Consider the following 24,628-nt stretch of genomic DNA (forward strand, 5'->3'; position numbering starts at 1 on the left):
TACTTTCTAAAGAGGAACGAGGATTGATTAAAACAGCTGGATTATTTCTTCCTGAGTAATCTTGAGGAAGAGGTAATTTTGGAGGAGGTGTGTATTTTGTTTATTGCTCCTTTATTAATAGTTATCCACTCTGTTTGGTACTTAGACTGGTTCCTTTTACTCATTGAGCTATAAAAAAACTGCAGTTTGAATAAAAGAAATAAGTCTTTGCAAATGTTCTTTGAATGAATGTTTTTAGCTCTTTTATTGCTGCATGATATTTAACAGTGCATTTTGATTGTTGGGTGAATTTTAGTTATAACTTAGAGAAACTGAAGATGTTTATCATTTCACAGCCTTTAAAAACTGAATGTTTTTTAGTTTTGCTTTCTGAATAATCACAAATGCAACCATTGATTAATATGCAAAGCCCAGGTTTTGAATTCCTGCCAAATATATTCAGAACTCTTCAATAAACAACTCCAAGCCACCCCATTCCATGGTGCATCCTTTTCTGGCTGAAGATTGTGGGAATTCTCTGTCATGAATCAAGCAGCGTTAATTATTGAAGATAATTAATGTACTGCTGAGAGTTCTGAGATATGTATTAGGTGAGCCATATGAAATTGTTAGTTTTATAGGTTAAACAAGCTCAAAATTGGCAGTTTTATAAGGTTAGGCCTAAAATCTTTTGAACTGTTTAACTGATCTCAAACCGAGTATTTTATTATTAATTATTAAACTGAAAACTACAGTTGACCCTTGGACAACACGGGTTTGAACTGTGCAGATCCACTTATATGTACATTTTCTTGGATAAATACAATATGGTATTGTGAATATATTTTCTCTTCCCTATAATTTTCTTAATAATATTTTTCCCCAGCTTCCTTTATTGTAAGATACAGTATGGTAAATACATGTAACGTGCAAAATATGTGTTAATTGACAATTTATGTTATTGTTAAGGCTTCTGGTCAGTAGTAGCCTATTCGTAGTTAAATTTTTGGGGAATCAAAGGTTATACTCAATTTTAATTGTGCATGGGGTCAACATCCTTAACTCCTGTGTTGTTTAAGGGTCAATTGTACATTCCAAATATTGTGCTATTAAGGCATTAAGTGATCTGGATTTACTTTTACTGAGAGAATTTGTTATATAGCTTTTCAAAAAAGTGTTTTAACTTAGGAAACATTCAGGGAGAAAATACATAAAACATACAGTTGGAGGCATAACGATTCTTATAGATCTCAACTGGAGTGTCATGGATAGTGTAGAATCTTGCTGTTTCTTTCTTTAATGGAAGATTCCCAATGAAGTGTCTCGCTCATTTGTGGTTCTTTCTTCCCTTCTGCTATTCTTTTGTTCATACCCTGCCTTATGAGAAAGAACTTGTACTTTATGTTTTATAATATATATTTAACTATTACATGCAATTTTTATTAGTAGGTCTGGTGTACAAAATTCAAATGTAGAAACAGATCAGTATCATTTTCTAGCAGCACTGAAGACTAGCAATAATTTACCTGAATAAAGTTCCTATAAGGTAATAGTATACTGGTTTTAGATTTTCCTAAGAACCTTAATAGAAAATATCTGATAAATTTATTTACAACATTCAAACCCTGTATTTTCAGCAAATTAAATACTTGCTGAATAAGGAGGATTATCTTTAATGATTGGGACAGATGGGAGTGAGATAAAGGAGAGAATGAATCTCCATTATAGAGAAGTAGATACTTCAGAATATTTAACAGTTTTGCTAATACGTCATTGTGTTAATTTTTATGTTGATTTACTAGATATTTTCTGCTGGAGGATTTGTGATTATTATAGTAATGGATGTTGCTAATAACTTTTCTTAAATTATTTTAAATGTTGCTCCGAATAATTTTTTTCTTGCTCTTAATTTTTTTTTTTTTGGAAGAGACATTATTTTGTAGTAGAGTTGAACCTTAAGGCAACTTCTTTATTGCGAAGGAATTAGTTTTATTATTACTTTTTAAAATCATAGGTTTTTTTTGTTTGTTTGTTTTTTGGTTTCTTTTTTGGCTTTAGTAATCTCACCCTGTTGTTACCATTCAAAATAGAAAATTAAATAGAAATAATTATATAGTTTACTCCTGGGTCTTATTTGATGGTTATTTGTATGCTTTGGGAGTTATCCTTGTATTTAAATCTACCTGCCTCCTTTGATTCTAAAGTGTTTTTAGCACTTGCATGTTAGGAGTTCAGTTCTAGATACCAGGTTGGAGGAAATATGTGAAGAAAATTATGTAATCCGTTTTTAATATTAAGGATATTTTGTTTTATCAAAATTCTTTTGAAACTATTCACACAGATAACTCAGTTAATTTAATTTCTTGGTAATATACTTACTGTTTAAGAATTGGGGCACCTGGGTGGCTCAGTTGGTTAAGCGTTGGCCTCTTGATTTCGGCTCAGGTTGTGATGTCGGGGTTGTGAGATCCAGCCTGAGGGAGCCTACTTAAGATTTTCTCTCTCCCTCTCCCCCTCCCTCCACTCTCTCCCTCTCTGGATAAAAAAAAATCAATTTAGTGATATTGTTGTTCAACATAATATATGGTAGATTTAACAGATTTAGCTTTTCCTTAGTATTGGGATAATTACTATTACATTTCCCTTTATTGTCTCTTGTTCCTTTGTAAGAAAGGGAACAATACTTGGGCCAATTAAAATTTAATAGCTTCTATAAACATGTTTCATTTCAGAGGTTTGTTCCGTGTGTTTCCTATGATGAAACTGTGGTTGAGTATGGACACTGGCAGTCCCATTTGCCTTTCTTGACGGAACGGATTTCATATTCAAATCTTGTTTTTTTCAGTTATGTATATGGTAATGCGTATGTATATGTATAGATCTTCTTTGACTTATGATGGGGTCACATTCTGATGAACCAATTGTACATTGAAAATACTATAAGTTGAAAATGCACTTTTTTTTGAAAATACATTTGATACATCTAACCTATTGAACATTATAGCTTTGCTTAGTCTATCTTAAACGTGCTCAGAATACTTAAATTAGCCTACAATTGGGGAAAATTATTTAACACAAAGCCTGTTTTATAATAAAGTGTTGGATATCTCAATGGATTTATTGTATATTTTATTGAAAGTGAAAAACAAGATGCTTGTATGGGTGCAGAACCATTGCTTACCCTCATGATCCTGTTGTGGACTAGGAGCTATGGCTCACTGCTGCTGCCCAGCATCCCTGGAAAGTACAGTACGGTATATCACTAGCCCAGGAAAAAGTCAAAATTCAAAACTTAAAGTATAGTTTCTACTGAATGTGCATTGCTTTTGTACCGTTGCAAAGTCAAAAAGTTGTAATTAAAACCATCTTAAGTCAGGGACTATCTGTATATGTATACAGTTCTACCAACATAGAGGTAGCTCCTACGATTTCTTTTTTCCCTATTTAATAGGCCAAATATTTGTCCTTTTACTACTGTATTTTAAGCAGAAGTGTTATTTTTCATCATCATTATGAAAAAATATTATAACACTGGTCTAAAGCTATTGTGCCCTCCCTCAAATTCTGAATACAAATAATGAAAAGAATATAATAAATAAGATTTGAGTCTGTTGAAGGAAAAAAGTGAAGAGTGGCAGAAAGTTACCATTTTTTTTTCCCCTGAATTATTTTTACATGCTTTTTCCTAACCTTGTACATAAAAAAAGATTTTGATCTGGGCTTCCTTTCCCCTCACATATGTTGTATTGGGATTTTTTGTTCTTTGAAGAAAAGGACATTCTGGGGCCATTTTGATAACAGTATATTCTTATGCTGATTGCATTTTGATGTCCTTTGTGAATGCTTATTTGGTGAATTGTTAATTTTCTATAACAATTTCAGATCTACCTTTGTTGTTCTTAAGTATTAACTACTCATTTGGAATAGTTTACCTTTATGCCCAGTAGAGATTGAGTATTACAATCTTGCTTATTCAGCTGATGAGGAATGTGCATGTATGTGTACGTACCTATGTGTAAATATGGATGTTATTTGTCTACCTTGTGAAAATGAGATTTTATATAAAATCATTTATATTTCAAATTACTGGACTTCTATATAAATACAGTGATATCTTCATCATTTAGTAAGGAATATTATGAAGCTGGGTTTGGGATTTCTTGCCTTCTGTTTTGTTCTCTATTGCAGGAAGTGAGTCCCTGCAAACTACATTTCCTAGGCTCTCTTACCAGGAGGCTTCTGGGTAGGTTTGGCCAATGGGAGGCACTAGTAGAAGATTGGAGGACAGGAAGAGGGGAGAAGACCAGTTATTTCTCCTTCTTTTTCTGCTTCGAGATGCATCTCCACCATGGTTCTAGCTCTTATCACATTAACTCATGACTTAGCTCAGTGATCAAAAATTCCATTTTATTGCTAGAACATGGGTATATCTCATCATAAATATGTTTTTACCTTGTTCTTCCCTAAATTGCCTGTAAATGCGAATACCTAATTTTATCTGTTGGAATCATGTTGAGTATCTAACCTCATTTAGTTACAGTGGGTTGTTACGCATTTGCATAAGGTTGTTGTAAAGTAGGTAATATGCAGAGGTGGAAGGAGGTAGCTAGCTTGCTTGCTTTCTCTNTTTCCCTCTCTTTCTCAGTAAAGCTTTCTCCCTTTATAAAAACAAAACATGCTTATATAGAAAATGTGGAAAAGTGAGGAAAAAAAAGAGCGACTCACCCATAATCCCGTTTCCCACACTGGTAAGATTATTTTGGTATATTTCCTTCTTGTCTTCTTATAATGCAGAGAGTTTCTAATTTAACACCCACATAAACATGATTTTCTTCTACAAATTTCTCCAAATTGTTACTTTCAAAGAATATTGCTTTGTTAATATATTCTCTTTTCCCCATGATGTCTCAGAGTATAATTTTATACTTGTAAACAACATGTAGTTTTATATCTTTTTCTTTGCATTGAACATATGCATTCTGCCTTATTATTAAGGTGCTACAGTGAAGGGAAAACTAGATATTCCCCATTGTACATTATGGGAAGTGTCATAAATAAAGGAGTTGGCTGGTTCACTGGAAGGAAGAGATCTGGCTGGTGGACATAGTGTAGGGATACCTGTGAAAGGGGAATAAAAAATACTGCTATGGAGAGGGAAAGGAATTAAATTTTCCTCTTCGTAGGGGAAATGAGTAAGGGTCATTTTTTAAAAAAGATTTTATTTATTTGAGAGAGAGAGAGCATGCGTGAGCACAAGTAGAGGGGTAGGAGCAAGGAAGAGGAAGAAACTGATTCCCTTCTAAGCTCAGTCCCAGAACCCTGAGATCATAACCTGAGCCAAAGGCAGATGCTTAACCCACTGAACCACCCAGGTACCCCAAATGAGGGTCTTGAGAGCTGCAAAATGGGTATGGAACAGTTTGTGGCATGCACATTGAAGTATGGGTTGCAAGGGAGAAAGGAGAGTTGGCTGTTACGCTGAGTCAGGTCTATGTATCTCTCACTGACTACCAACCCCACCTGCAGAAATTGCACTTTCTTCCAGGGCTTGGCTTCACATGAGCAGCATCCTCCTGTGAGCTTCCGCAAGAGTCTTGGGAGAGTGCTGAAGTCAGCGTGTTCCCTGGAGAGTGGGAGTGCTGGAAAGCAAAAACTCCTGGGGCTTTGCGTCACAGTCCTGGGAAGAGAGAGGGAGAGTTTTATTTATTTATTTTTTTAAAGATTTATTTATCTGTTTGTCACAGAGAGAGCATGTGAGCTGGGGGGAAGGACAGAGGGAGAAGGAAAAGCAGACTCCCCGCTGAGCAAGAAGCTCCTGTGGGGCTCTATCCCAGGACCCTGAGATCATGACCTGAGCCAAAGGCAGACGCTTACTGCCTGAGCCACCCAGGTACCCCGAGAGAGAGAGTTTTAATTGCATGAGAGGTAAAGGAGCCCTTAAAGCCTGGGCTCATTCAGGAATTTCTAGGGTCTTACATATCCACATTATTATTATTCGTTTTCTATTGCTGTGTGAGAAATTATCACAAATGGAGGGACTTAAAACAATACTCATTTGTTGTCTTACAGTTCTGTAGGTCACAAGTTTGGGCAAGCTGAACTGTTCTCTGCTCAGGGTCTTGTAAGGCAGAAATCAAGGTGTTTGGCTGGGTTGGGCTCTCATCTGAAGACTGAAGAATCTGCTTCCTACCTCATTTAGGTTGTGGGCAGAATTGTTCTAGTTCCTAGGTCTGAGGTCCTAGTTTCTTTGTTGGCTGCCAGCGGGGGGGGGGGGGGGAGGTGTTTTCTACTATTAGAGGCTGCCTGAATTCCTTCTCACTTGGACACTTCAGGCTTCAAAGCCAGCAGCAGCACCTCAAATCCTTATCATGCTTTAAATCTTCTTTGGATTTCATTGGGCTTCCAGCTGGAGAACACTGCTTTTGAAGTGCTTTTGTGATTAGATTAGGCCCACCCATTTCTTATGTTCCATAAATGAGTGAAACCATATAATAATTGTCTTTCTCTGCTTGACTTATTTCACTTAGCATAATCTCCTCCAGTCCCGTCCATGTTGCTGCAAATGTTGTGTAATCGTTCTTTCTGATGGCTGAGTAATATTCCATTGTATATATGGACCACATCTTAATCCACTCATCCATTGAAGGGCTTCTCAGCTCCTTCCACAGTTTAGCTATTGTGGACAATGCTGCTATGAACATTCGGGTGCATATGGCCCTTCTCTTCACTATGTCTGTATCTTTGGGGTAAGTACCCAGTAGTGCAATGGCTGGATCATAGGGTAGCTCTATTTTTAACTTTTTGAGTGACCTCCACACTGTTTTCCAAAGTGGCTGTACCAACTTGCATTCCCACCAACAATGTAAGAGGGTTCCCCTTTCTCCACATCCTTTCCAACATTTGTTGTTTCTTGCCTTGTCCATTTTTGCCTTCTAACTGGCGTAAGGTGGTATCTCAATGTGGTTTTGATTTGAATTTCCCTGATGGCTAATGATTTTGAACATTTTTTCATGTGTCTGTTAGCCATTTGTATGTCTTCATTGGAAAAGTGTCTGTTCATATCTTCTGCCCATTTTTTGATTTGGTTGTTTGTTTCTTATGTATTGAGTTTTAGAAGTTCTTTGTAGATCTTGGATACCAGTCTTTTATCTGTAGTGTCATTTGCAAATATCTTCTCCTATTCCATGGGCTGCCTCTTAGTTTTTTTGACTGTTTCCTTGGCTGTGCAGAAGCTTTTTATCTTGATGAAGTCCCACAAGTTCATTTTATCTTTTATTTCTCTTGCCTTTGGAGATGTATCATGAAAAAAAGTTGCTGTGGCCGATGTCAAAGAGGTTGCAGCCTATGTTCTCCTTTGATTTTGATGGATTCCTGTCTCACATCGAGGTCTTTCATCCATTTGGAGTTTATCTTTGTGTATGGTGTGAGAGAGTGGTCAAGTTTCATTCTTTTGCATGTAGCTGTCCAATTTTCCTAGCACCATTTATTGAAGAGACTGTCTTTTTTCCACTGGGTATTTTTTCCTGCTTTGTCAAAGATTAATTGCCCAAAGAGCCGAGGGTCCATTTCTGGGTTCTCTATTCTGTTCCATTGGTCTATGTGTCTGTTTTTGTGCCAGTACCATGCTGTCTTTGTGATCACAGCCTCATAGTATAGCTTGAAATTTGGCAACATGATGCCTCCAGCTTTGTTTTTCCTTTTCAACAATTCCTTGGTGATTTGGGGCCTTTTCTGGTTCCACACAAATTTAAGGGCTGTTTGTTCCAGCTCTTTGAAAAATGTCATTGGTATTTTGATCAGGATGGCATTGTAAGTGTAGATTGCTCTGTGTAGCGTAGACATTTTAACTATGTTTATTCTTCCAATCCATGAGCATGGAATATTTTTCCATCTTTTTGTGTCTTCTTCCATGTCTTTCAAGAGTGATCTGTAGTTTCTAGAATATAGATCCTTTACCTCTCTGGTTAATTCCGAGATAATGCATGATTTTTGGTGCTATCGTAAATAGAATGGATTCTCTAATTTCTCTTTCTTCAGTCTCATTGTTCATGTATAGAAATGCAACTGATTTCTGAGCTTTGATTTTGTATCCTGCCACATTACTGAATTGCTCTGTAAGTTCTAGTAATTTGGGGGTGGAGTCTTTTGGGTTTTCCATATAAAGTATCATGTCATCTGCAAAGAGAGGCAGTTTGACTTCTTTGCCTAGTTGGATACCTTTTATCCCTTTTTGTTGTCTGATTGCTGTTGCAAGGACTTCTAGTACTATATTGAATAATAATGGCGAGAGTGGGCATCCTTGTCGTGTTCCTGTTCATAAGGGAAAGCTTTCAGTTTTTCCCCATTGAGAATGATATTTGATATAGGCTTTTCATAGATGGTTTTTATGAAATTGAGGAATGTACCCTCTATCCCTACACTCTGAAGGGTTTTAATCAGGAAAGGATACTGTATTTTGTCAAATGCTTTTTCTGCATCAATTGAGAGGATCATATGGTTCTTGACTCTTTTCGTGTTGATATTATCTATTACACTGATTGGTTTGCAAATGTTGAACCACCCTTGCATCCCAGGGATGAATCCCACTTGGTCTTGATGGATAATCCTTTTACTGTACGGTTGGATCCTATTAGCTAAGATCTTGTTGAGAATTTTGGTGTCCGTATTCATCAGGGATATCGGTCTGTAATTCTCCTTTTTGATGGGGTCTTTGCCTGATTTGGGGATCAAGGTAATACTGGCCTCATAGAATGAGTTTGGTAGTTTTCCTTCTGTTTTTATTTTTTGAAACAGCTTCAGGAGAATAGGTATTATTTCTCCTTTGAATGTTTGGTAGAATTGTCCGGGGAATCTGTCAGGCCCTAGACTCTTGTTTTTGGGGTAGTAGAAGGAAGGGAAGAATGAAGCGGGGGTAAACAGAAGGGGGAATGAACCATGAGATACTTTGGACTCTGGGAAACAAATTGAGGGCTTCAAAGGGGAGGGGGTGGGGGATTGGGATAGGCCGGTGATGGGTATTAAGGAGGGCACATATTGCATGGTGCACTGGGTGTTATACGCAAATAATGAATCATGGAACATTGCATCAAAAACTAAAGATATACTGTATGGTGACTAACATAATAAAAAATTATTATAAAAAAACCCAAAATAGATAAAAAAAATAATGTATTTAAGCAAAAAAAAAAAAAAAAAGAAGAAGAAGAAGATTAGGCCCACCCAGACAATTATTTTAAGATCAACTGACCTGGGACTTGAATTACATCCAAAATATCTCTTCCCATCGTTACCTAGCTTCGTATTTGAATAACCAGGAGGTAGGAATCTTGGCAGGAGTTTGGGGGGAGGGTACGGTGCCTTCTTTGAAATGTTGCTTACCACAGTGTTGCATAGTTTTTCTCTGTTATATATGCTTCATAATATAGTTAACTCATGTGATAACCTTAGTTGATGGAAATTACAAACATTCCAGGAGATTTAAAACCACTAATACTTTATAAAACTATACATTTTTTTATGATTGCCTGGGAGAAATTTATGTATACCATGTGTTGTAATTGGTGTTAAATGAAAACTCTTAAAGAAATTTAAGGACTAAATAATACCGTATAATATAGAAGGTATTATTTGATGTTTCATTAATTGTTAGGACCTTAAATTTGCTTTATATTTTTCACTTTGATGTGTATCTGTAGGATTAATTTTTCCTTTTCTTTTTACTCTTGTCTTATGAGGAACTAACTTACCTAAAGAATATGAAGATCCCACGTTACTTATCAGGAGTTTTGTTAATTCGTATTCTAAAGCAGTAAAGTTTAGTATCTTCTGTGCCATTTCTTTTCAATCTTAAAAATTTTTAGTCTTTCATATTTTGATAGAAGAAAGGCTGTTTCTCATAATTTTCCATTTAAGAAATCAATTGTCTTTGAACCTTTTTTCTTCCATATGCCTATGTTAAATGTAGCAGGTTTTGTAATAAAAATTCAGTTTAAATACTGTGACTAATGCACTATGGCATGTTGTTTATTGGTTTCAGTTTCCTCTGCAGTAGAATGGCTGAATGAGATTTCTTTCAGTGCTCTGATTGTATATTAAACACCTTTTCATATCCTATTTTTTTTCCTTAGTTAAAAATCTGTAATACCTATTAACATTTTGCTGGTATCTGTTACACAAAGATGGACTTTATAGACTTTGGGAGAAGATTCAACAGTAGCCAGCTTTATGGTTCTATATTGGAACACCACGTGTTACACTACTGTTAAGTCACTTCATTTACCCAGTCATGGGAGAGCTTTTCTTGGATTTGGGATCAGGATAATAGCCATTTGAAAGATTCTTTGAAGATCTGTACCAGTGGCAGGAACGGTGGAATATTTTTCTGGGTTAGGAAGCAGTAAAACAGAGAACATAAAACGTTGCCAGTTCCTATTTTTGTATGTTTTCAGTATCAAATAATGTTTTCCTGAAATGGATGAACTGTTCCCTTATGTGGTTTAACTGGTTCAGATTATGGAGAAACAAATACTGACAGTCTTTGTTATGGATGCCACAGTTTTTAAGACTGCGTTAGCTTTTTACCAGTGAAGATATACTTTGGCTTATAGTTAGCTTGTGGTCAAGTACAGCCTTAGATCTTGTTTCGTGAATTCTTGCCAAACAGAGTGTGCACCCCCCCCCATCATACTTATGAAATGGAGTTTTGAAAATAATTTCAGGGCTTTAATTTTTGTTCTCGATGAACTTTACAGTAATTTTAGTTTGTCTTTGCAGCATGTTAAAATAAAATCTCTTCAACTTCTGTCTCTAAGAGTGTTAGTATCCCTTCTAGTTTTCTTTCTGTCTATAAATTTGATAAATATGTCATATGCTTTCATTTATCTTTTATAAAAATCTTGAGAAATTTAGGAATAAAAGAGCCCTATGATCTGCTGCCTTCTTCCTGTCTCATAGTGATTTGCCATATAATTGACATTTAACATTTTTTGAGTTTTTAATCAGCTCCAAATTTGTCTAACTGTATTAGTATTGAATTACCATTTTAAAATTCTTTCCATGGGTATATCACAGAAGACTCAGCTATATGCTGGCTGTAGTTAAGTCTCAGTGTACCTTCTGCGTTTGCCTTTTCCATCGTTCTAGCAGCCTTAGTCAAGACCCCTCAACACCAAAAAAGGGGGAAATGATAAGGGCTTCTATTTAATTTCTTTGATTTATATTTGTGTCTCTTATGCTGAAAACCTTAGTTTTTAAGACATTAGCAATTACTTCTTCGCTTTCATCTTCTACTTTTAATTGTTTCAGAATAATAATGCAAATATTACTGAAAATATGTTGTTTCCCTTTATCTCGGGGAGGATATATCGTATTTGAGATCTATTACTTTGCATTACTGCCATTTGAAGTAATTACAATTAGAGATTTTCTGTTATTAAGCCATTCTTGTATTCCTGAAATAAATTCAAACCCAAAACATCGAGTTTCTTTCCAGGCGTTAAACCAGTCTTGGATTCCTTGGATCTACCTCATCATGGTGTTTTCTTTTTTTTTTTTTAATCTATTATTGGTCTCATTTTTCTAACTTTTAATATTCTACTTAAAATTATTGTTTTACACTTCAAGCAGAATGTAGAAACCTTGCCACCATGTAGGCCCTTTTATCTTTCTCCTTTAATATTGTAGTTTTTATAAGCATTCCATCTACATTCATTGATCAGTGTTATAATTTTTGCTTTCAACTGGCACATATATTTTAAAGAACTTAAGAGGAGATTAGCGATATGTTACATTTATCTAATCATTTATTATTTCTGTTGCTCCCTTTTTACCAGAAGACCCATGTTTTACTCTGATATCATTATCCTTCTACATGAAGAGCTTTCTTTAGCATTTCTTTTAGAGCCCATCTAGTGGTAACAGATTGTCTTAATTCTAAAAAATCTGACTGTGACCTTATTTTTATGTCTTTTCTGAAGGATATTTTCACTTGGTGTAGTTTTCTGTGTTGAGAGTTCTTTTAGCATTTTATAAATGTTATTCCACTGTCTTTTGGTCTTCTTGATTTCTAATGAGATGTCCAGTCATTTCAATTCTTATTACTCTATATGTAATATGTCTTTTTTCTCTGGCAGCTCTCAGGATACTTCTTTTATATTGGTTGTAAACAGCTTCATTATGATGTGTTGTTTTGTGGTTTTCTTTGACTTTATTCTGTTTTATTTTTGCTGATCTTGAACCTGTAAACATGTATCTTTCAACATATTTGTTATATTTTCATGAATTTGAGTTATTATTTCAAATAGTTTTTTTTTCTGTGACAGTGTTTCTTCTCAAAGGGTATCTATGGGTCTGTTCATATTTTTCAGTCGTTTAAAACATTTAAATATATGCTCTTATCTTTTTGTCTGTTAGGTTCACTGACTCTTTCCTCTATCATTTCCATTCTTCTCTTGAGCCAAGTCATTAGTTTTTATTTCAGATACTACATTTTTCACTTTTGAAATTTTTATTTGATCTTTTTGTATGGTTTACATTTTTCATCAAGGAATTTTTGTCTTTTCATTGGTTTCAATATCTAATGCAGTGTGTTTATTCTATATATCTGTTTCAGGGTCTTTGATAAGTCCAGCATCTGTTTGATTTCACATTTGGCATTCCTTGATTGTCTTTTCCTTTGTGAGTTGCTCATATTTTACTGGTTTTGGTGTATCTAGTAATTTTGGATTGCATCATGGACATTTTGAATATTGTGTTGTGAGACTGACTCAACTAACATCCTCTAGAGAATGTTGACTTTTTTTTTTTTTTTTTTTTTGGTCTTATCAGGCATCAAGCCTGGTTGGGTTCATATTGAACTTTCTCTCTGGACTTTTAGGTGGTGGTTTTAACATCAGTTCAGTTTTACAGCCTTTGCTATACTCTTAGCTTTGTTAGGGATTTTGCACACACTGCTCTCGAAGGATGCTTTTCCTGGTTTCTCTACTGGAAGGGTGGTGTTCTCCAAGAGTTTTAGCCTCTGGTATTGCACATATTTTTTCCTGACTGGGCTATTGTTAGGTCTAAGTAGTGAAAGAAAAAATAAAAAAATAAGGATTACCTCTACAATCGTCATATAACAGGTTCCTTTTTAAATTGTTTCTCTATTCAGAAGAATGGGTTTTCGGTCAGAATCTTGTGTGTTCATGCTACAGCTGAAATGGTGTCAGGTCTGTTCTTGGGCCAGGTTGGAAGAGATCAAAGAGGGGGAAAAAATCTCTTGGCTTTTTTCCCCACATTCAAGGGTCAGTTTTCAAGTCCTTTGGCCAGAAAGTTGGACTTCCCAAAGAGTTTTGCTGACCCTACCTGTTACTTAAATCCTGATTCAGCCCTTCCTTGGGTCAATCCAGAAGGTAGCAGGAGTGGGGAAAAACCAGAAGCACACTGCCACTGTATTAATCACTCTTCAAGTTTTGACTGTGCTTCCAAATCTACCTGCTCTCATTAAATTTTTTAGAGCTCTCAAGTAGTTGCATATTTATATTTTATTTCATTTTGTTATCTTTAGAGTTTTTGTTGTAAATAGTGGAAGAGACTGGAAACTTCACATTCTTTTTTTGAAATAAATTTTGCTGGATATAGAATTCTGTGTTGACACTTATTTAAAAAAGCAATTGAAAGTGCTTAGTCCACATGTTCTCCTTTTATTCTATTTATTCCTGCAAATATAATGTATATTCTTTTTTCCCCCTTTGGCAGCTGTTAAGATTTTCTTTTTATCAGTCCTTTTCAGCTGATTATGGTAGGCCCTGTGTAAGTTCCTGAGTGTTTATTAGACTTCAGATTTATGAAGTTTTCTTTTAATCTATTTTTTAAATATTTTTCTATTCCTGCTCTCCTTCTCCAGAGAGGGCATTTTCCTCTCCTTTTTTCGCCTTCAGTTACATGTATGGTTTTTTTTTTTTTTTCCCCAGTTACATATATGTTAAATGGCTTTATATTGTTGCGTATGTCACTGAGACTTTTCTTACGGTCTTTTTCTTCCACACACAAAAACTAAAAACCAAACAATTTTTTGTGCATTTTTTTCTTGCTACTTTTTTTTTTTTTTTTTTTAAAGATTTTATTTATTTATTTGACAGAGAGAGACAGGCAGCGAGAGAGGGAACACGAGCAGGGGGAGTGGGAGAGGAAGAAGCAGGCTCATAGCTGAGGAGCCTGATGTGGGGCTCGATCCCACGACGCGGGGATCACGCCCTGAGCCGAAGGCAGACGCTTAACGACTGCGCCATCCAGGCGCCCCTTCTTGCTACTTCTTAAAGTTCACTGATCTTTTCTTCTGCTCTGTCTATATCCAGTTACCCTTTTTAAGTCAATTTATGAATAATTTATGTAATAAATGAAAACCCACCTTCTTAGAAATTTTGATAAGAATTTAAGCACAGCAAACCTCTTTATGTCAGGTAAATTTTGGTGCACAAACTTCATAAAAGATGAGAGAATATTGTTTTAGCAAAATAAGATAATCTAGGTTGTTGCAAAATATTGTGTGATAAAGTCTTTTCAGTTGAATGAATGACTAGAGGAAAATATTTTCCTTTTGTCCTTAAAAATATATTGTTCACTCTTAATCTTTAAATTGCACAATATTCATCTAGGCTTATCAACCTGAGATGTCATTTACATGATCAGTTTCACCACATTTTTAGAGTGTAGAGTTAGAGTTACCTCTTCCACCTGCACCCCAAACAGCCAATCAGTTCTCTGTACCTATGAGTTTGGTTTTTATTTTTGGTTTTTTTTTTTGTTTTTTTGGGTTTGTTTTGTTTTTTAGGTTTTACATATAAGTGAGATCATTTGGTATTTGTCTTTCTCTTTCTGACTTACTTCACTTAACGTAATGCCCTCAAGGTCCATCCATGTTGTTGCCAATGGCTGGATTTCATTCTTTTTTAAGGCTGAATAGTATTCTGTTATATATACATTTTCTTTGCAAATCTCCTCTTAAGTCGTTTTAACTACTCATCCCATATTATTCTTTCCTATTGCGTCCTGTGGCATTGGCTATAATAACTCAGTTTTTCTGTTACAAATCATAGATAATATAATGTAAATTTGTTTTTTTATGATAGATATTTGGGTTTGCTGTATATTTTGCCCAGAATATGAAGACCCTTTGATCCTCCAGTTTGTTTTTAAAATCATACAGCTGAAATGTGTCACTAGAATTAAAAAATCATGTCTGAAAACTGTGGCTGACAGAAGAGTAAGCTGAAAGTATAACATATATTATAATAATATCACCTATAGTGGTGTGAGAAATGCATGTTGTGATCTAATTATGTTCATATTGCCATTTTAACTTTTTTAAAATCACTGTTACCAAGATTATTTTTTTCCAGTACCCTGGGGGAGATTTTAGTTTGTGTTGAGACAGATAATATGACAGCTGATTTTGAAACTTGATTATAAGAGTATAATAATCCATATTTCACAGAAAATTTTTTCTTAAAGTATGTGAATTAGGTGAATATTTTTTCCTTATTCTTAGTAATCAAGACTCAAGTAAGTTACAGTTTTAAGGAGAGATTATTGGTATGTATTGCTGTTGGGACAGTCAGCAGAACCATTAAAATTATAGTCTGCTTTTTAAAAACCTATTTATACTAAAGGAATAGTCCTAAATCTTTTGTTTTAATTTTTTTTAAGGCAAGAGGAGCAGATGTTCCAGAGATTCCTGGAGATCTTAGTCTTAAGACATGTGGCAGTACAGCCAGTATGAAGGTTAAACATGTGAAAAAGTGAGTATAATTTTACAGTGGGTTTTAAATGAATTTTTATAAATGGGAGTCAGTTTTTTAGGTCTCTTAAAACTTTTCTTTAGATTTCTTACTAAATGTGCTCTTACTGTCCATACATTAAATTATACTGTAAGCCTAAATTATGACTTAACAATTAGTGGAATAGATCTGAAGATTATCTACTTGTCTAAAAATATACTTTAATTTTGTTCTTGCAACAACTTTGTCATTGGCTATTAGATTGCATTTGTTCAACGGGAACAATCCAAGTGTGTCTTTCTTGGTGCCCTTAATACATGCTTTCATTCATTTAGAAAAATAAACTTTGTTGTTTGAGATATGAGATTGCTATATCTCGGCTCTGCCTTTGAGAAAGCCTGAATTGGATGCTAGTAGTTGACTCTTATATAAAATATCTGAAGGTATCCTGTTTCAGTTTCAACAGAAAAACTATTCCATATTTCCCACTGAAGCCTTAATACCCACCCCCCCACCATCCCATTAAGCTGGTATTAAAAAACAAAAACAGAAAAACCATCTTTTCACCTGGTAGAGGGTTAGACAGCTATATGTTTTCATTGTGAATAGAGAAAAGACAAAGATAAAAATATTCGTTCTGCATCCAGACCCACTAATCCAGGACTGATGGGCTGCGACAACATTCACAGGTAAAAATCTGGTTTTATATTTTGTTGGGAATGCTGCTTCTGATTAGAAGTTGGCTCTTCACAGTTTTCATAACATTTACTGAAAACGTAGATTTTCTATGGGCCTTGCCTTGGGTCAAGGATAGGAGAGTGTAGTGTTGCTTTTTAAATTTTTTTTTTTTTTTTTTTGGTTTTGACCTGTGCACTAAATGTAATTTTCATTTGATTCACTGTATTTCTGGAAAGGTTTGTGTGGATCTATGTGTGGCCATGCGCATGTGCTTATTAAATAGTTTTGCTTGCATGAGCTGTCCAGCCCATTTTACTTTTTCCTTAGGCTGAGTAATTTTGACTACTCCAGTATCTTGCATCTCACTTAGTTATTTCATGTACTTCAGGTTACCCTTCACTAAAGGTCACTTTCCGAAGATGGCTGAATGTGCACATTTCCATTATGAGAACGTTGAGTTTGGCAGCATCCAGGTATATTTGAAATATTTCCTACATACCGAATTAAGATATATCTATATCTCTATTCTTTTCTGTATCTCTTTTTTTAATCTATGTATCTGAGAGATAACACTTAGAAGTAGTTTTTTCTGTTGATGTCTTATTGGTGGATGTGAAAACTTTTATATTCTTCTGTTGACTAATACTTGATGCCTGATGACTCCTATTTCAAGTAGAAATAATATAATAGGATCAATATAAATCTCAGCATTTCTCTTAGATTCCTAGACAAAGTTTGCCATTGTTTTCTAGCATGAAGCATTCTAGTTGTTACCTGACTCTTATGTTGGGTCAGAGTAGTGATAGTTAAATCAGAGTAGGAGTGAAGTGGCATGGTGTGGGGAGATGTACCAATGGAGGTTTGTTTTCAATATTTTTTCTTATTGTGAGGTGTAGTGTATGTATAAATATATATATATGCATCTATATATATATAAAGCATATACATATACTATAGTGTACATTTTAAAGCCCAAGCTAAGAGATAGAAATTTCCTGGGTGTCCTTCCTGTGTTGTATTTGCCTTCTCTACCCTGAAGATTACTTATACCGTGACTTTTATAATATTCATTATAATTCTTTATAGTTTTAGTATCCATATCCCTAATTAGAATGGTGTTTAGTTTGCCTGTTCTTGAACTTAAATGATTGGAATTATTATAGTCCATTCAGCAAATGCTTACTGAGCAAGTACTATATCCGAGGCACTGTTGTAGGTGTTTTGACTGTGTTTGTGAGCAACAACCACAACCAAAACCGAAGCTGCCTTCTTAGAGAGCACAGCGGATGGCCAAGAAGAGAAGAGTTATGGTAAAAAGGTAGCATGTGATAAGAAGGATCAGGGGCACTGGAGGGAGGTTGAAATATCAGACCTGGGTAGGCTTCATTATTGAGTGTATTCTTTCTTCTTGCATTTAACATTGTGAAGCTGATCCCTGTAGATGTCTGTAGTTACTGTTGGTTCGGTTTGTTACTGTATATTAATCTATAGCATGCATATGACACAAGTAATTTATCCATTCTTTTTTTCTGTTTCCATTTTTTAATTATTATTTTTTATTATGATATGTTAGTCACCATACAGTACTTCATTAGCTTTTGATGTAGTGTTCCATGATTCATTGTTTGTGTATATCCATTCTTGTTTGTTTGTTTGTTTGAAATTTGGGTTGTTAGTTTTTTCCCTTTGTGAACATTATTGTACACATAGCCAGGTGCATATACGCAGGAGTTTCTCATGGTATATACCTAGGAATAGAATTTCAGGATTATAGCAGATCCACATGTCCAGCTTTACTTAGTAAAGCCAAACTAGTTTTTAAAGTGATTTACAAATTTATACTTCCCTAAACAGTAAATGAGAGCTGCGGTTCTGCATCCTTGCCAACTCTTGGTTGTTTGATACTTGTTAATTTTTATCCATCTGATGGGGACGTAAATCTCTCATTGTATTTTAATGTGCAGTCTCCTGATTTGTAATGCAGTTGAACATCTTTTCATATGTTTATTAGGAATTTTAGATTTCTGTTTCTTAAAACTCTAGATCAGGTCTTTTGCTCATTTTGTTTTACAGATTTGCTTGTATTTTTCTTATTCATTCATGGGAATGCTTTACATATTTTAGATGTTCTTTCATGTGGCATCTAGTCCTTTATTGTTTTTGTATATGAGCTGAAAACACTTTCTCCCACATTGTGGCATGTTCTTTCACTCTCTTTATGCTGTTGTCCTTGTATAGGCTTCATTTATTTTGTTCTTTATGTATTTTGTGTAGTTGTATGTATGCAAAAACCTAGCTTGTAGTTTTGGTTTTTTTTTTTAAAGATTTTGTTTATTTATTTGACACAGAGAAAGAGGGAGAGAGCAAGCACAAGCAGGGAGAGAAGCAGACAGGGGAGAGGAGGTGGGGGAGAAGCAGGCTTCCCACTGAGCAAGGAGCCTGATGTGGGGCTTGATCCCAGGACCCTGGGATTATGACCTGAGCCAAAGGCAGATGCTTCACCAACTGAGCCACCCTGGTGCCCCTAGCTTGTAGTTTTTCTGTCATATTTAAGATGTGCTCCCCTGCTCTGAAGTTATGAAATTGTCTTATTTTTTTTCTGTAAGTTTCATAGTTTTGACTTGAACACTGAGGTTACTTGGAATTCATATTTATAGTGTGAAAAAGAGTGATATTAAAAACCCCTAGTATGACAGCCAGTCAGAATGGATATTAACCCTAGCACTGGAGCTGAGTGCTAATGGCCTTCTCCTGTGTGATACATTGCCCCTCTAATTGTATGGATCAATGGTGGTCCACTATTTCAGTATTTTCTGTGGTACCCACCAGTCTTTTGTGAAAGGAGGCTAGGGGCATCTGGGTGGCTCAGTCAGTTAAGCATCTGCCTTCAGTTCAGGTCATGATCCCAGGGTCCTGGGATCAAGCCCTGCTTCGGGCTCCCTGCTCAGTGCCTGCTTCCCACTCTCCCACTCCCCCTGCTTGTGCTCTGTCTGTCAAATAAAGAAATAAATAAAACCTTTAAAAGAAAGAGAGAAAGGAGTCTATTTTATTATTATTTAAAAATATGACTGTATTAGAGTTCTCTGGTGCTGCAGAACCAATTTTGTGTGTGTGTGTGTGTGTGTGTGTGTGTGTGTGGTGGTGGGGGGAGAGGGAGAGAGAGAGAGATTTGTTTTAAGGAATTGGTTCATGTGATTGGAGACATGGTTAAGTTCAGAATCTCCAGAATCAGGCTGAAAAACGAGGGAAGGGTTGATGTTGGATTTTAAGTCCAAGGGCAGTCTGCTGGTAGAGAGCACTCTTCAAGGGAGGTTAGTTTTTTTTTTCTGTTAAAGACTTACAGCTGATTGGATGAGACCCACCCACATCATGGAGGACAATCTGCTTTACTTAGTCTGCTGACTTAAATGCTAATCTCATCTAAAAAATACCTTTGCAGAATTATTTGGAATAATGTTTGACTAGAAGTTAATGTATAAAATTAATAATCATAGTTCACTCTGCCAACTTGGCATTCCTTAAACCATACTAAGTCTCTAATAAATAAAAAGGTCATGCTTCTGCCTGACATCATGATCAACTATTTTTCACAACCAAAAACATTCTAAGCATTTTCCCAGAAGAGAATAAAAGTCCTTGGGTAATTTACTCTTCTTGATATCCTATAACTTAAATACTATGATGTAAAGTTAAAAATACTTAAGTACCATGATATAAATCTTATATTACACAAGGTGATAAGAGAGAAGAAAACAAAGATACTTACTTTCCCATTGTGTTCAGTGGGAGGGCAGTGATACTAAGGGATGCCCTAAGGGAGCTCCAGTATTCCAGATGTATTCTTCTTTACATTGGAGTGGCGTCCAATTTCCCCTGAGTAGGCAGGATCAGTCATCCCAAATAATGCCAAAACTCACATCTTTACCTGTTGATTTAGAGGCATAAGGAGCCCAAAGTGGCTGGGTGGCAGGGTTACTTCCAGGTCAGTGGAATTGTTATTTTGTCTTCTGGTGGAAGCATTCCTCCCTTTGGAACTAAGACGTCTAGGTTAGTAGATCATACAGTTGTGGGGACAGGAAGCACAAATTTTGCTAGTGAGTCACTATGAGTCATATTGAGTGGTCCCAATCCAATTTCCACCCCTTGATTCCTGGTTCCCCAATCTGATTAGCTTTAAAGACACTAATGACTGTTTCCAATAGTAAAGAGAGGATGGATAGTCCGTGGCATGATGGGGCAATAGAGATACACAAAATATCACCATTGGGTACTTAAAATCAAACACTTACAAGAAACGAAGTTCTGCGTAACCACATATTTGAGATCTCTGAACATTTTTCCATACTGATGAGTAAATTGAAATTTTCATTTCCCTCATGATTAGTGATGTTGAACATTTTTTCATGTGTTCATTGTCCATTTGTATATCTTCTTTGGAGAAATGTCTTCAAATCCTTTACCCATTTTTTAATTCGTTTGTTTTCTTTGATTGAGTTTTAGGACTTCTCTATATAACCTATTTGTATCTTTTGATCTAAAGATAGTCTTCTAGACAGCATATAAGTAGATTATGTTTTTTAAATTCATTCTGTCATCTATCATTTTTTAACTGAAGTATAATTAACGTACAGTGTTGTTAGTTTCAGGATTACAACATATTGATTTAACAATTCTGTACATTACTCAGTACTCACCACAGTAAGTGTAGTCACCATCTGTCACCCAACAAAGTTATTATAATATTGACTATATTCCCAATGCTGTACTTTTAATTTTCGTGACTTATTTATTTTATAACAAAGTTTGTACCTCTTAATCCCCTTTATCTATTTTACCTATCCCCCCACCTACCTTCTCCCCTCTGGCCACCATCAGTTTGTTCTCTGTATTTTAGAGTCTGTTTATTTTTCATTACTTTCTGTTTTTTAGATTCCACATAGAAGTGAAAGTCTTTGCTTTCCACATATAAGTGAAAGTCTATACTTATATGTATAAATACATGTAAGTATTTGTCTTTCTCTGTCTGACTTATTTCACTTAGTACCACCCTCTAAGTCCATCCATGTTGTTACAAATGGCAAGATGTCATTCTTTTACTGTTGATTTTGATATTCCATTGTGTGTATGTATGTATGTATATATATGTATCTGTGTATATATATAATACATCATTATCCATTCATCTGTTGATGGATACTTGGGTTGCTTCCATATCTTAGCTGTTGTAAATAACCCTGCAATAAACCAAGGGTTACATATATCTTTTTCATTAGTATTTTTGTTTTCTTTGGGTAAATACCCAGTAGTAGAATTACTGGATCATATGGTATTTTTACTTTTAATTTTTTGAAGAGCCTCTGTATTGTATTTCACAGTGGCTGCACCAGTTTGCATTCCCACCAACAATGTACAAGTGTTTTTGGTTTGTTTGTTTGTTTTCATATTCTCGTCAGCCATTGTTATTTCTTGTTTTTTTTTTAAGATTATTTATTTTTTATTTCTTAAAAAATTTTTTTATTTGAGAGCGAGAGAGTGTGTGTGTGTGAAAGAGAGAGAGAGAGCGAGAGCGAGAGAGCAAGCACAAGCAGGGGGAGGGGCAAAGGGAGAAGCAGACTCCCCACTGAACAGGGAGCTCAATGCTGAACTCAATCCCAGGACCTTGGGATCATGACCTGAACTGAAGGCAGACATTTAACCGACTGAGCCACCTAGCACCCCTGATTTATTTATTTGAGAGAGAGAGAAGCACCCAAGTGTGAGGGGCAGAGAGAGGAGAGAGAATCTCAAGCAGACTGCCCGCTGAGTGTGGAGCCTGATGCAGGGCTTGATCCCACAACCCTGAAATCATGACCTGAGCTAGAATCAAGAGTCAGTGCTCAACTGACTGTGCCACCTGGTGTCCCTATATCTTGGGTTTTTGATTCTAGCCATTCTGACAGGTGTAAGGTGATTTATCATTGTGGGTTTTTTTTTTTTTTTAAAGATTTTATTTATTTATTTGACAGAGATAGAGACAGCCAGCGAGAGAGGGAACACAAGCAGGGGGAGTGGGAGAGGAAGAAGCAGGCTCCTAGCAGAGGAGCCTGATGTGGGGCTCGATCCCAGAACGCCGGGATCACACCCTGAGCCGAAGGCAGACGCTCAACCGCTGTGCCACCCAGGCGCCCCTATCATTGTGGTTTTGATTTGCATTTCCCTGGTGATTAGTGATGTTCAGGATCTTTCCATGTGTCTGTTTGCTGTCTGTATGTCTTTTTTGGAAAAATGTCTATTTGGGTCCTCTGCCTATTTTGTAATTGATTATTTGTTTTTTAAGTGTTGAGTTGTATAAGTTCTTTATATATTTTGGGTATTAATCCTTTATTATATATATCATTTGCATGTATCTTTCCCCACTCAATAGATTGCCTTTTTGTTTTATTAATTGTTCCCTTCACTGTGCAAAAGCTTTTTATTTCAGTGTCATCTCAGTAGTTTGTTGTTTCCCTTGCCTGAGGAGACATCTAGAAAAATGTTGCTAAGGCCTGTGTCGGAGAAATTAATGCCCATATTTTCTTCTAGTTTTATAATTTCAGGTCTCACATTTAGGTCTTTAATCTATTTTGAGTTTATTTTTGTGTATGGTATAAGAAAGTGGTCCAGATTCATTCCTTTGCTTGTGGCTATTCAGTTTTCCCAGCACCATTTATTACTTCCTCTGTCGTAGATTAATTGACTGTAAGAGTGTAGGTTTATTTCTGGGTTGTCTATTTGTGGCTGTTTTTGTGCCAGTACCATACTGTTTTGATTACCACAGCTTTGTGTAGTGTATCTTAAAATCTGGGATTGTGATGCCTCCAGCTATGGTATTCTTTCTCAAGATTGCTTTGGCTGCCATCTCTCTCTTTTTTTTTTTTTTTAAGATTTATTTATTTGTTTTAGTGAGAAGGGAGAGAGACAGAGACAGAGAGTGTATGAGTGGGGAGAGGGGTAAAGGGAGAGAGAGAGAATCTCCAGCAGACTCCCCGCTGAGCATGGAGCTTGACTCAGGGCTGAATGTCATGACCCTGAGATCATGACCTGAGCCAAAACCAAGAGTCAGATGCTCAACCAACTGAGCCACCAAAGTGCCCCTACCATCTCTGTCTTTCGGTTGGGGGTTGTAATCCATTCAATTTAAAGTAATTTCTGAAAAGAAAGGATGTATTTCTGTCATTTTTCTATCTTTTTTCTGTATGTATTATAGATTTCTTGTCTTTCATTATCTGCATTACTGTCGTTTGCTTTTAGTTGATTTATTTTTAATGAAGTGTTTAAATTCCTTTCTCATTTCTTTTTGCATATATTCTATAGCTGTTTTCTTTGTGGTTACCATTGGATTACATTTAATATCCTAAAGTTATAATACTCTAAAATTATACTAGTTCAACTGTAATGACATACAAAAACTATGCTTCCTTATAGCTTGGTCCCCATCCCTTTCAGTTATAAATGTCTTACAAGTACATCTTTATGTATTGTGTGTCCAAAAACATAAACTAATACTTCTTTTAAATGTATTAGCTTCTGAAATTATGTTGAAAACAGAATGCGTAGTTATAAACTGAAGTTGCAGTACTAGCTTTTATACTTAAAAAGAAGTATTAATCTCTTAAATCATGTAGAAAAAAATTGAAGTTTCAAACCGTTGTTACACTAATACTGGTTTTTATAATTGCCCACATATTTACCTTTACTGAGGTCAGGTTACTGTCAAGGGTCCTTTTATTTCAATTTGCAGGACTCCTTTTAGCATTCTTTGCAGAGTAGGTATGATGATAGTGATCTTCCTTAGCTTTTGTTTAATGTCTTAGTTTGTCTCTCACTTTTGAAGGATAATTTTGCTGGAGGTAGTATTCTTGGTTGACACTTTTATTCTTTTAGCAATTTGAATATATTGGCCCACTGCTTTTTGGCCTCAAGAGTTTCTCATAAGAAATCTGATAATCTTATTGAGGGGCCATTGTGACTAGTCAACTATGTGACTAGTTGCTTCTCTTTTCCTACTTATAAGATTCTCTCATTGTGCCGGCATGCCTTATAGATGTTTTGGGCTTGTTCCCAAGCCACCACAATAAAATGATTATTGCAATAAAATGAGATTAATTTTTTGTTTCCTAGTGTATATGAAAGTTATGTTTACACTATACTATAGTCTGTTAAGTGCATGATAGCATCATCTAAAAAAATGCACATAC

At 35.6% G+C, this 24,628-nt stretch overlaps 1 protein-coding gene across 2 annotated transcripts in view; it reads left to right on the forward strand.

Annotated features, from left to right (window-relative positions):
- Positions 1-24,628, forward strand: part of ARHGAP32 (Rho GTPase activating protein 32) — a 177,042-nt gene that overhangs the window by 7,530 nt on the left and 144,884 nt on the right. Inside the window, exons 2-4 of one of the 2 annotated variants that reach the window (XM_040631035.1) lie at positions 15,664-15,755; positions 16,382-16,423; positions 16,801-16,885. In XM_040631035.1, coding sequence (XP_040486969.1) covers positions 15,664-15,755; positions 16,382-16,423; positions 16,801-16,885 — 219 coding nt within the window. The remainder of the gene's footprint in view (positions 1-15,663; positions 15,756-16,381; positions 16,424-16,800; positions 16,886-24,628) is intronic. The other variant, XM_040631037.1, reaches the window with a different exon arrangement.

Source organism: Ursus maritimus, unplaced genomic scaffold (genome assembly GCF_017311325.1).
Source record: "Ursus maritimus isolate PB19 unplaced genomic scaffold, ASM1731132v1 scaffold_16, whole genome shotgun sequence".
In the NCBI taxonomy this organism is placed as follows: Eukaryota; Metazoa; Chordata; class Mammalia; order Carnivora; family Ursidae; genus Ursus; species Ursus maritimus.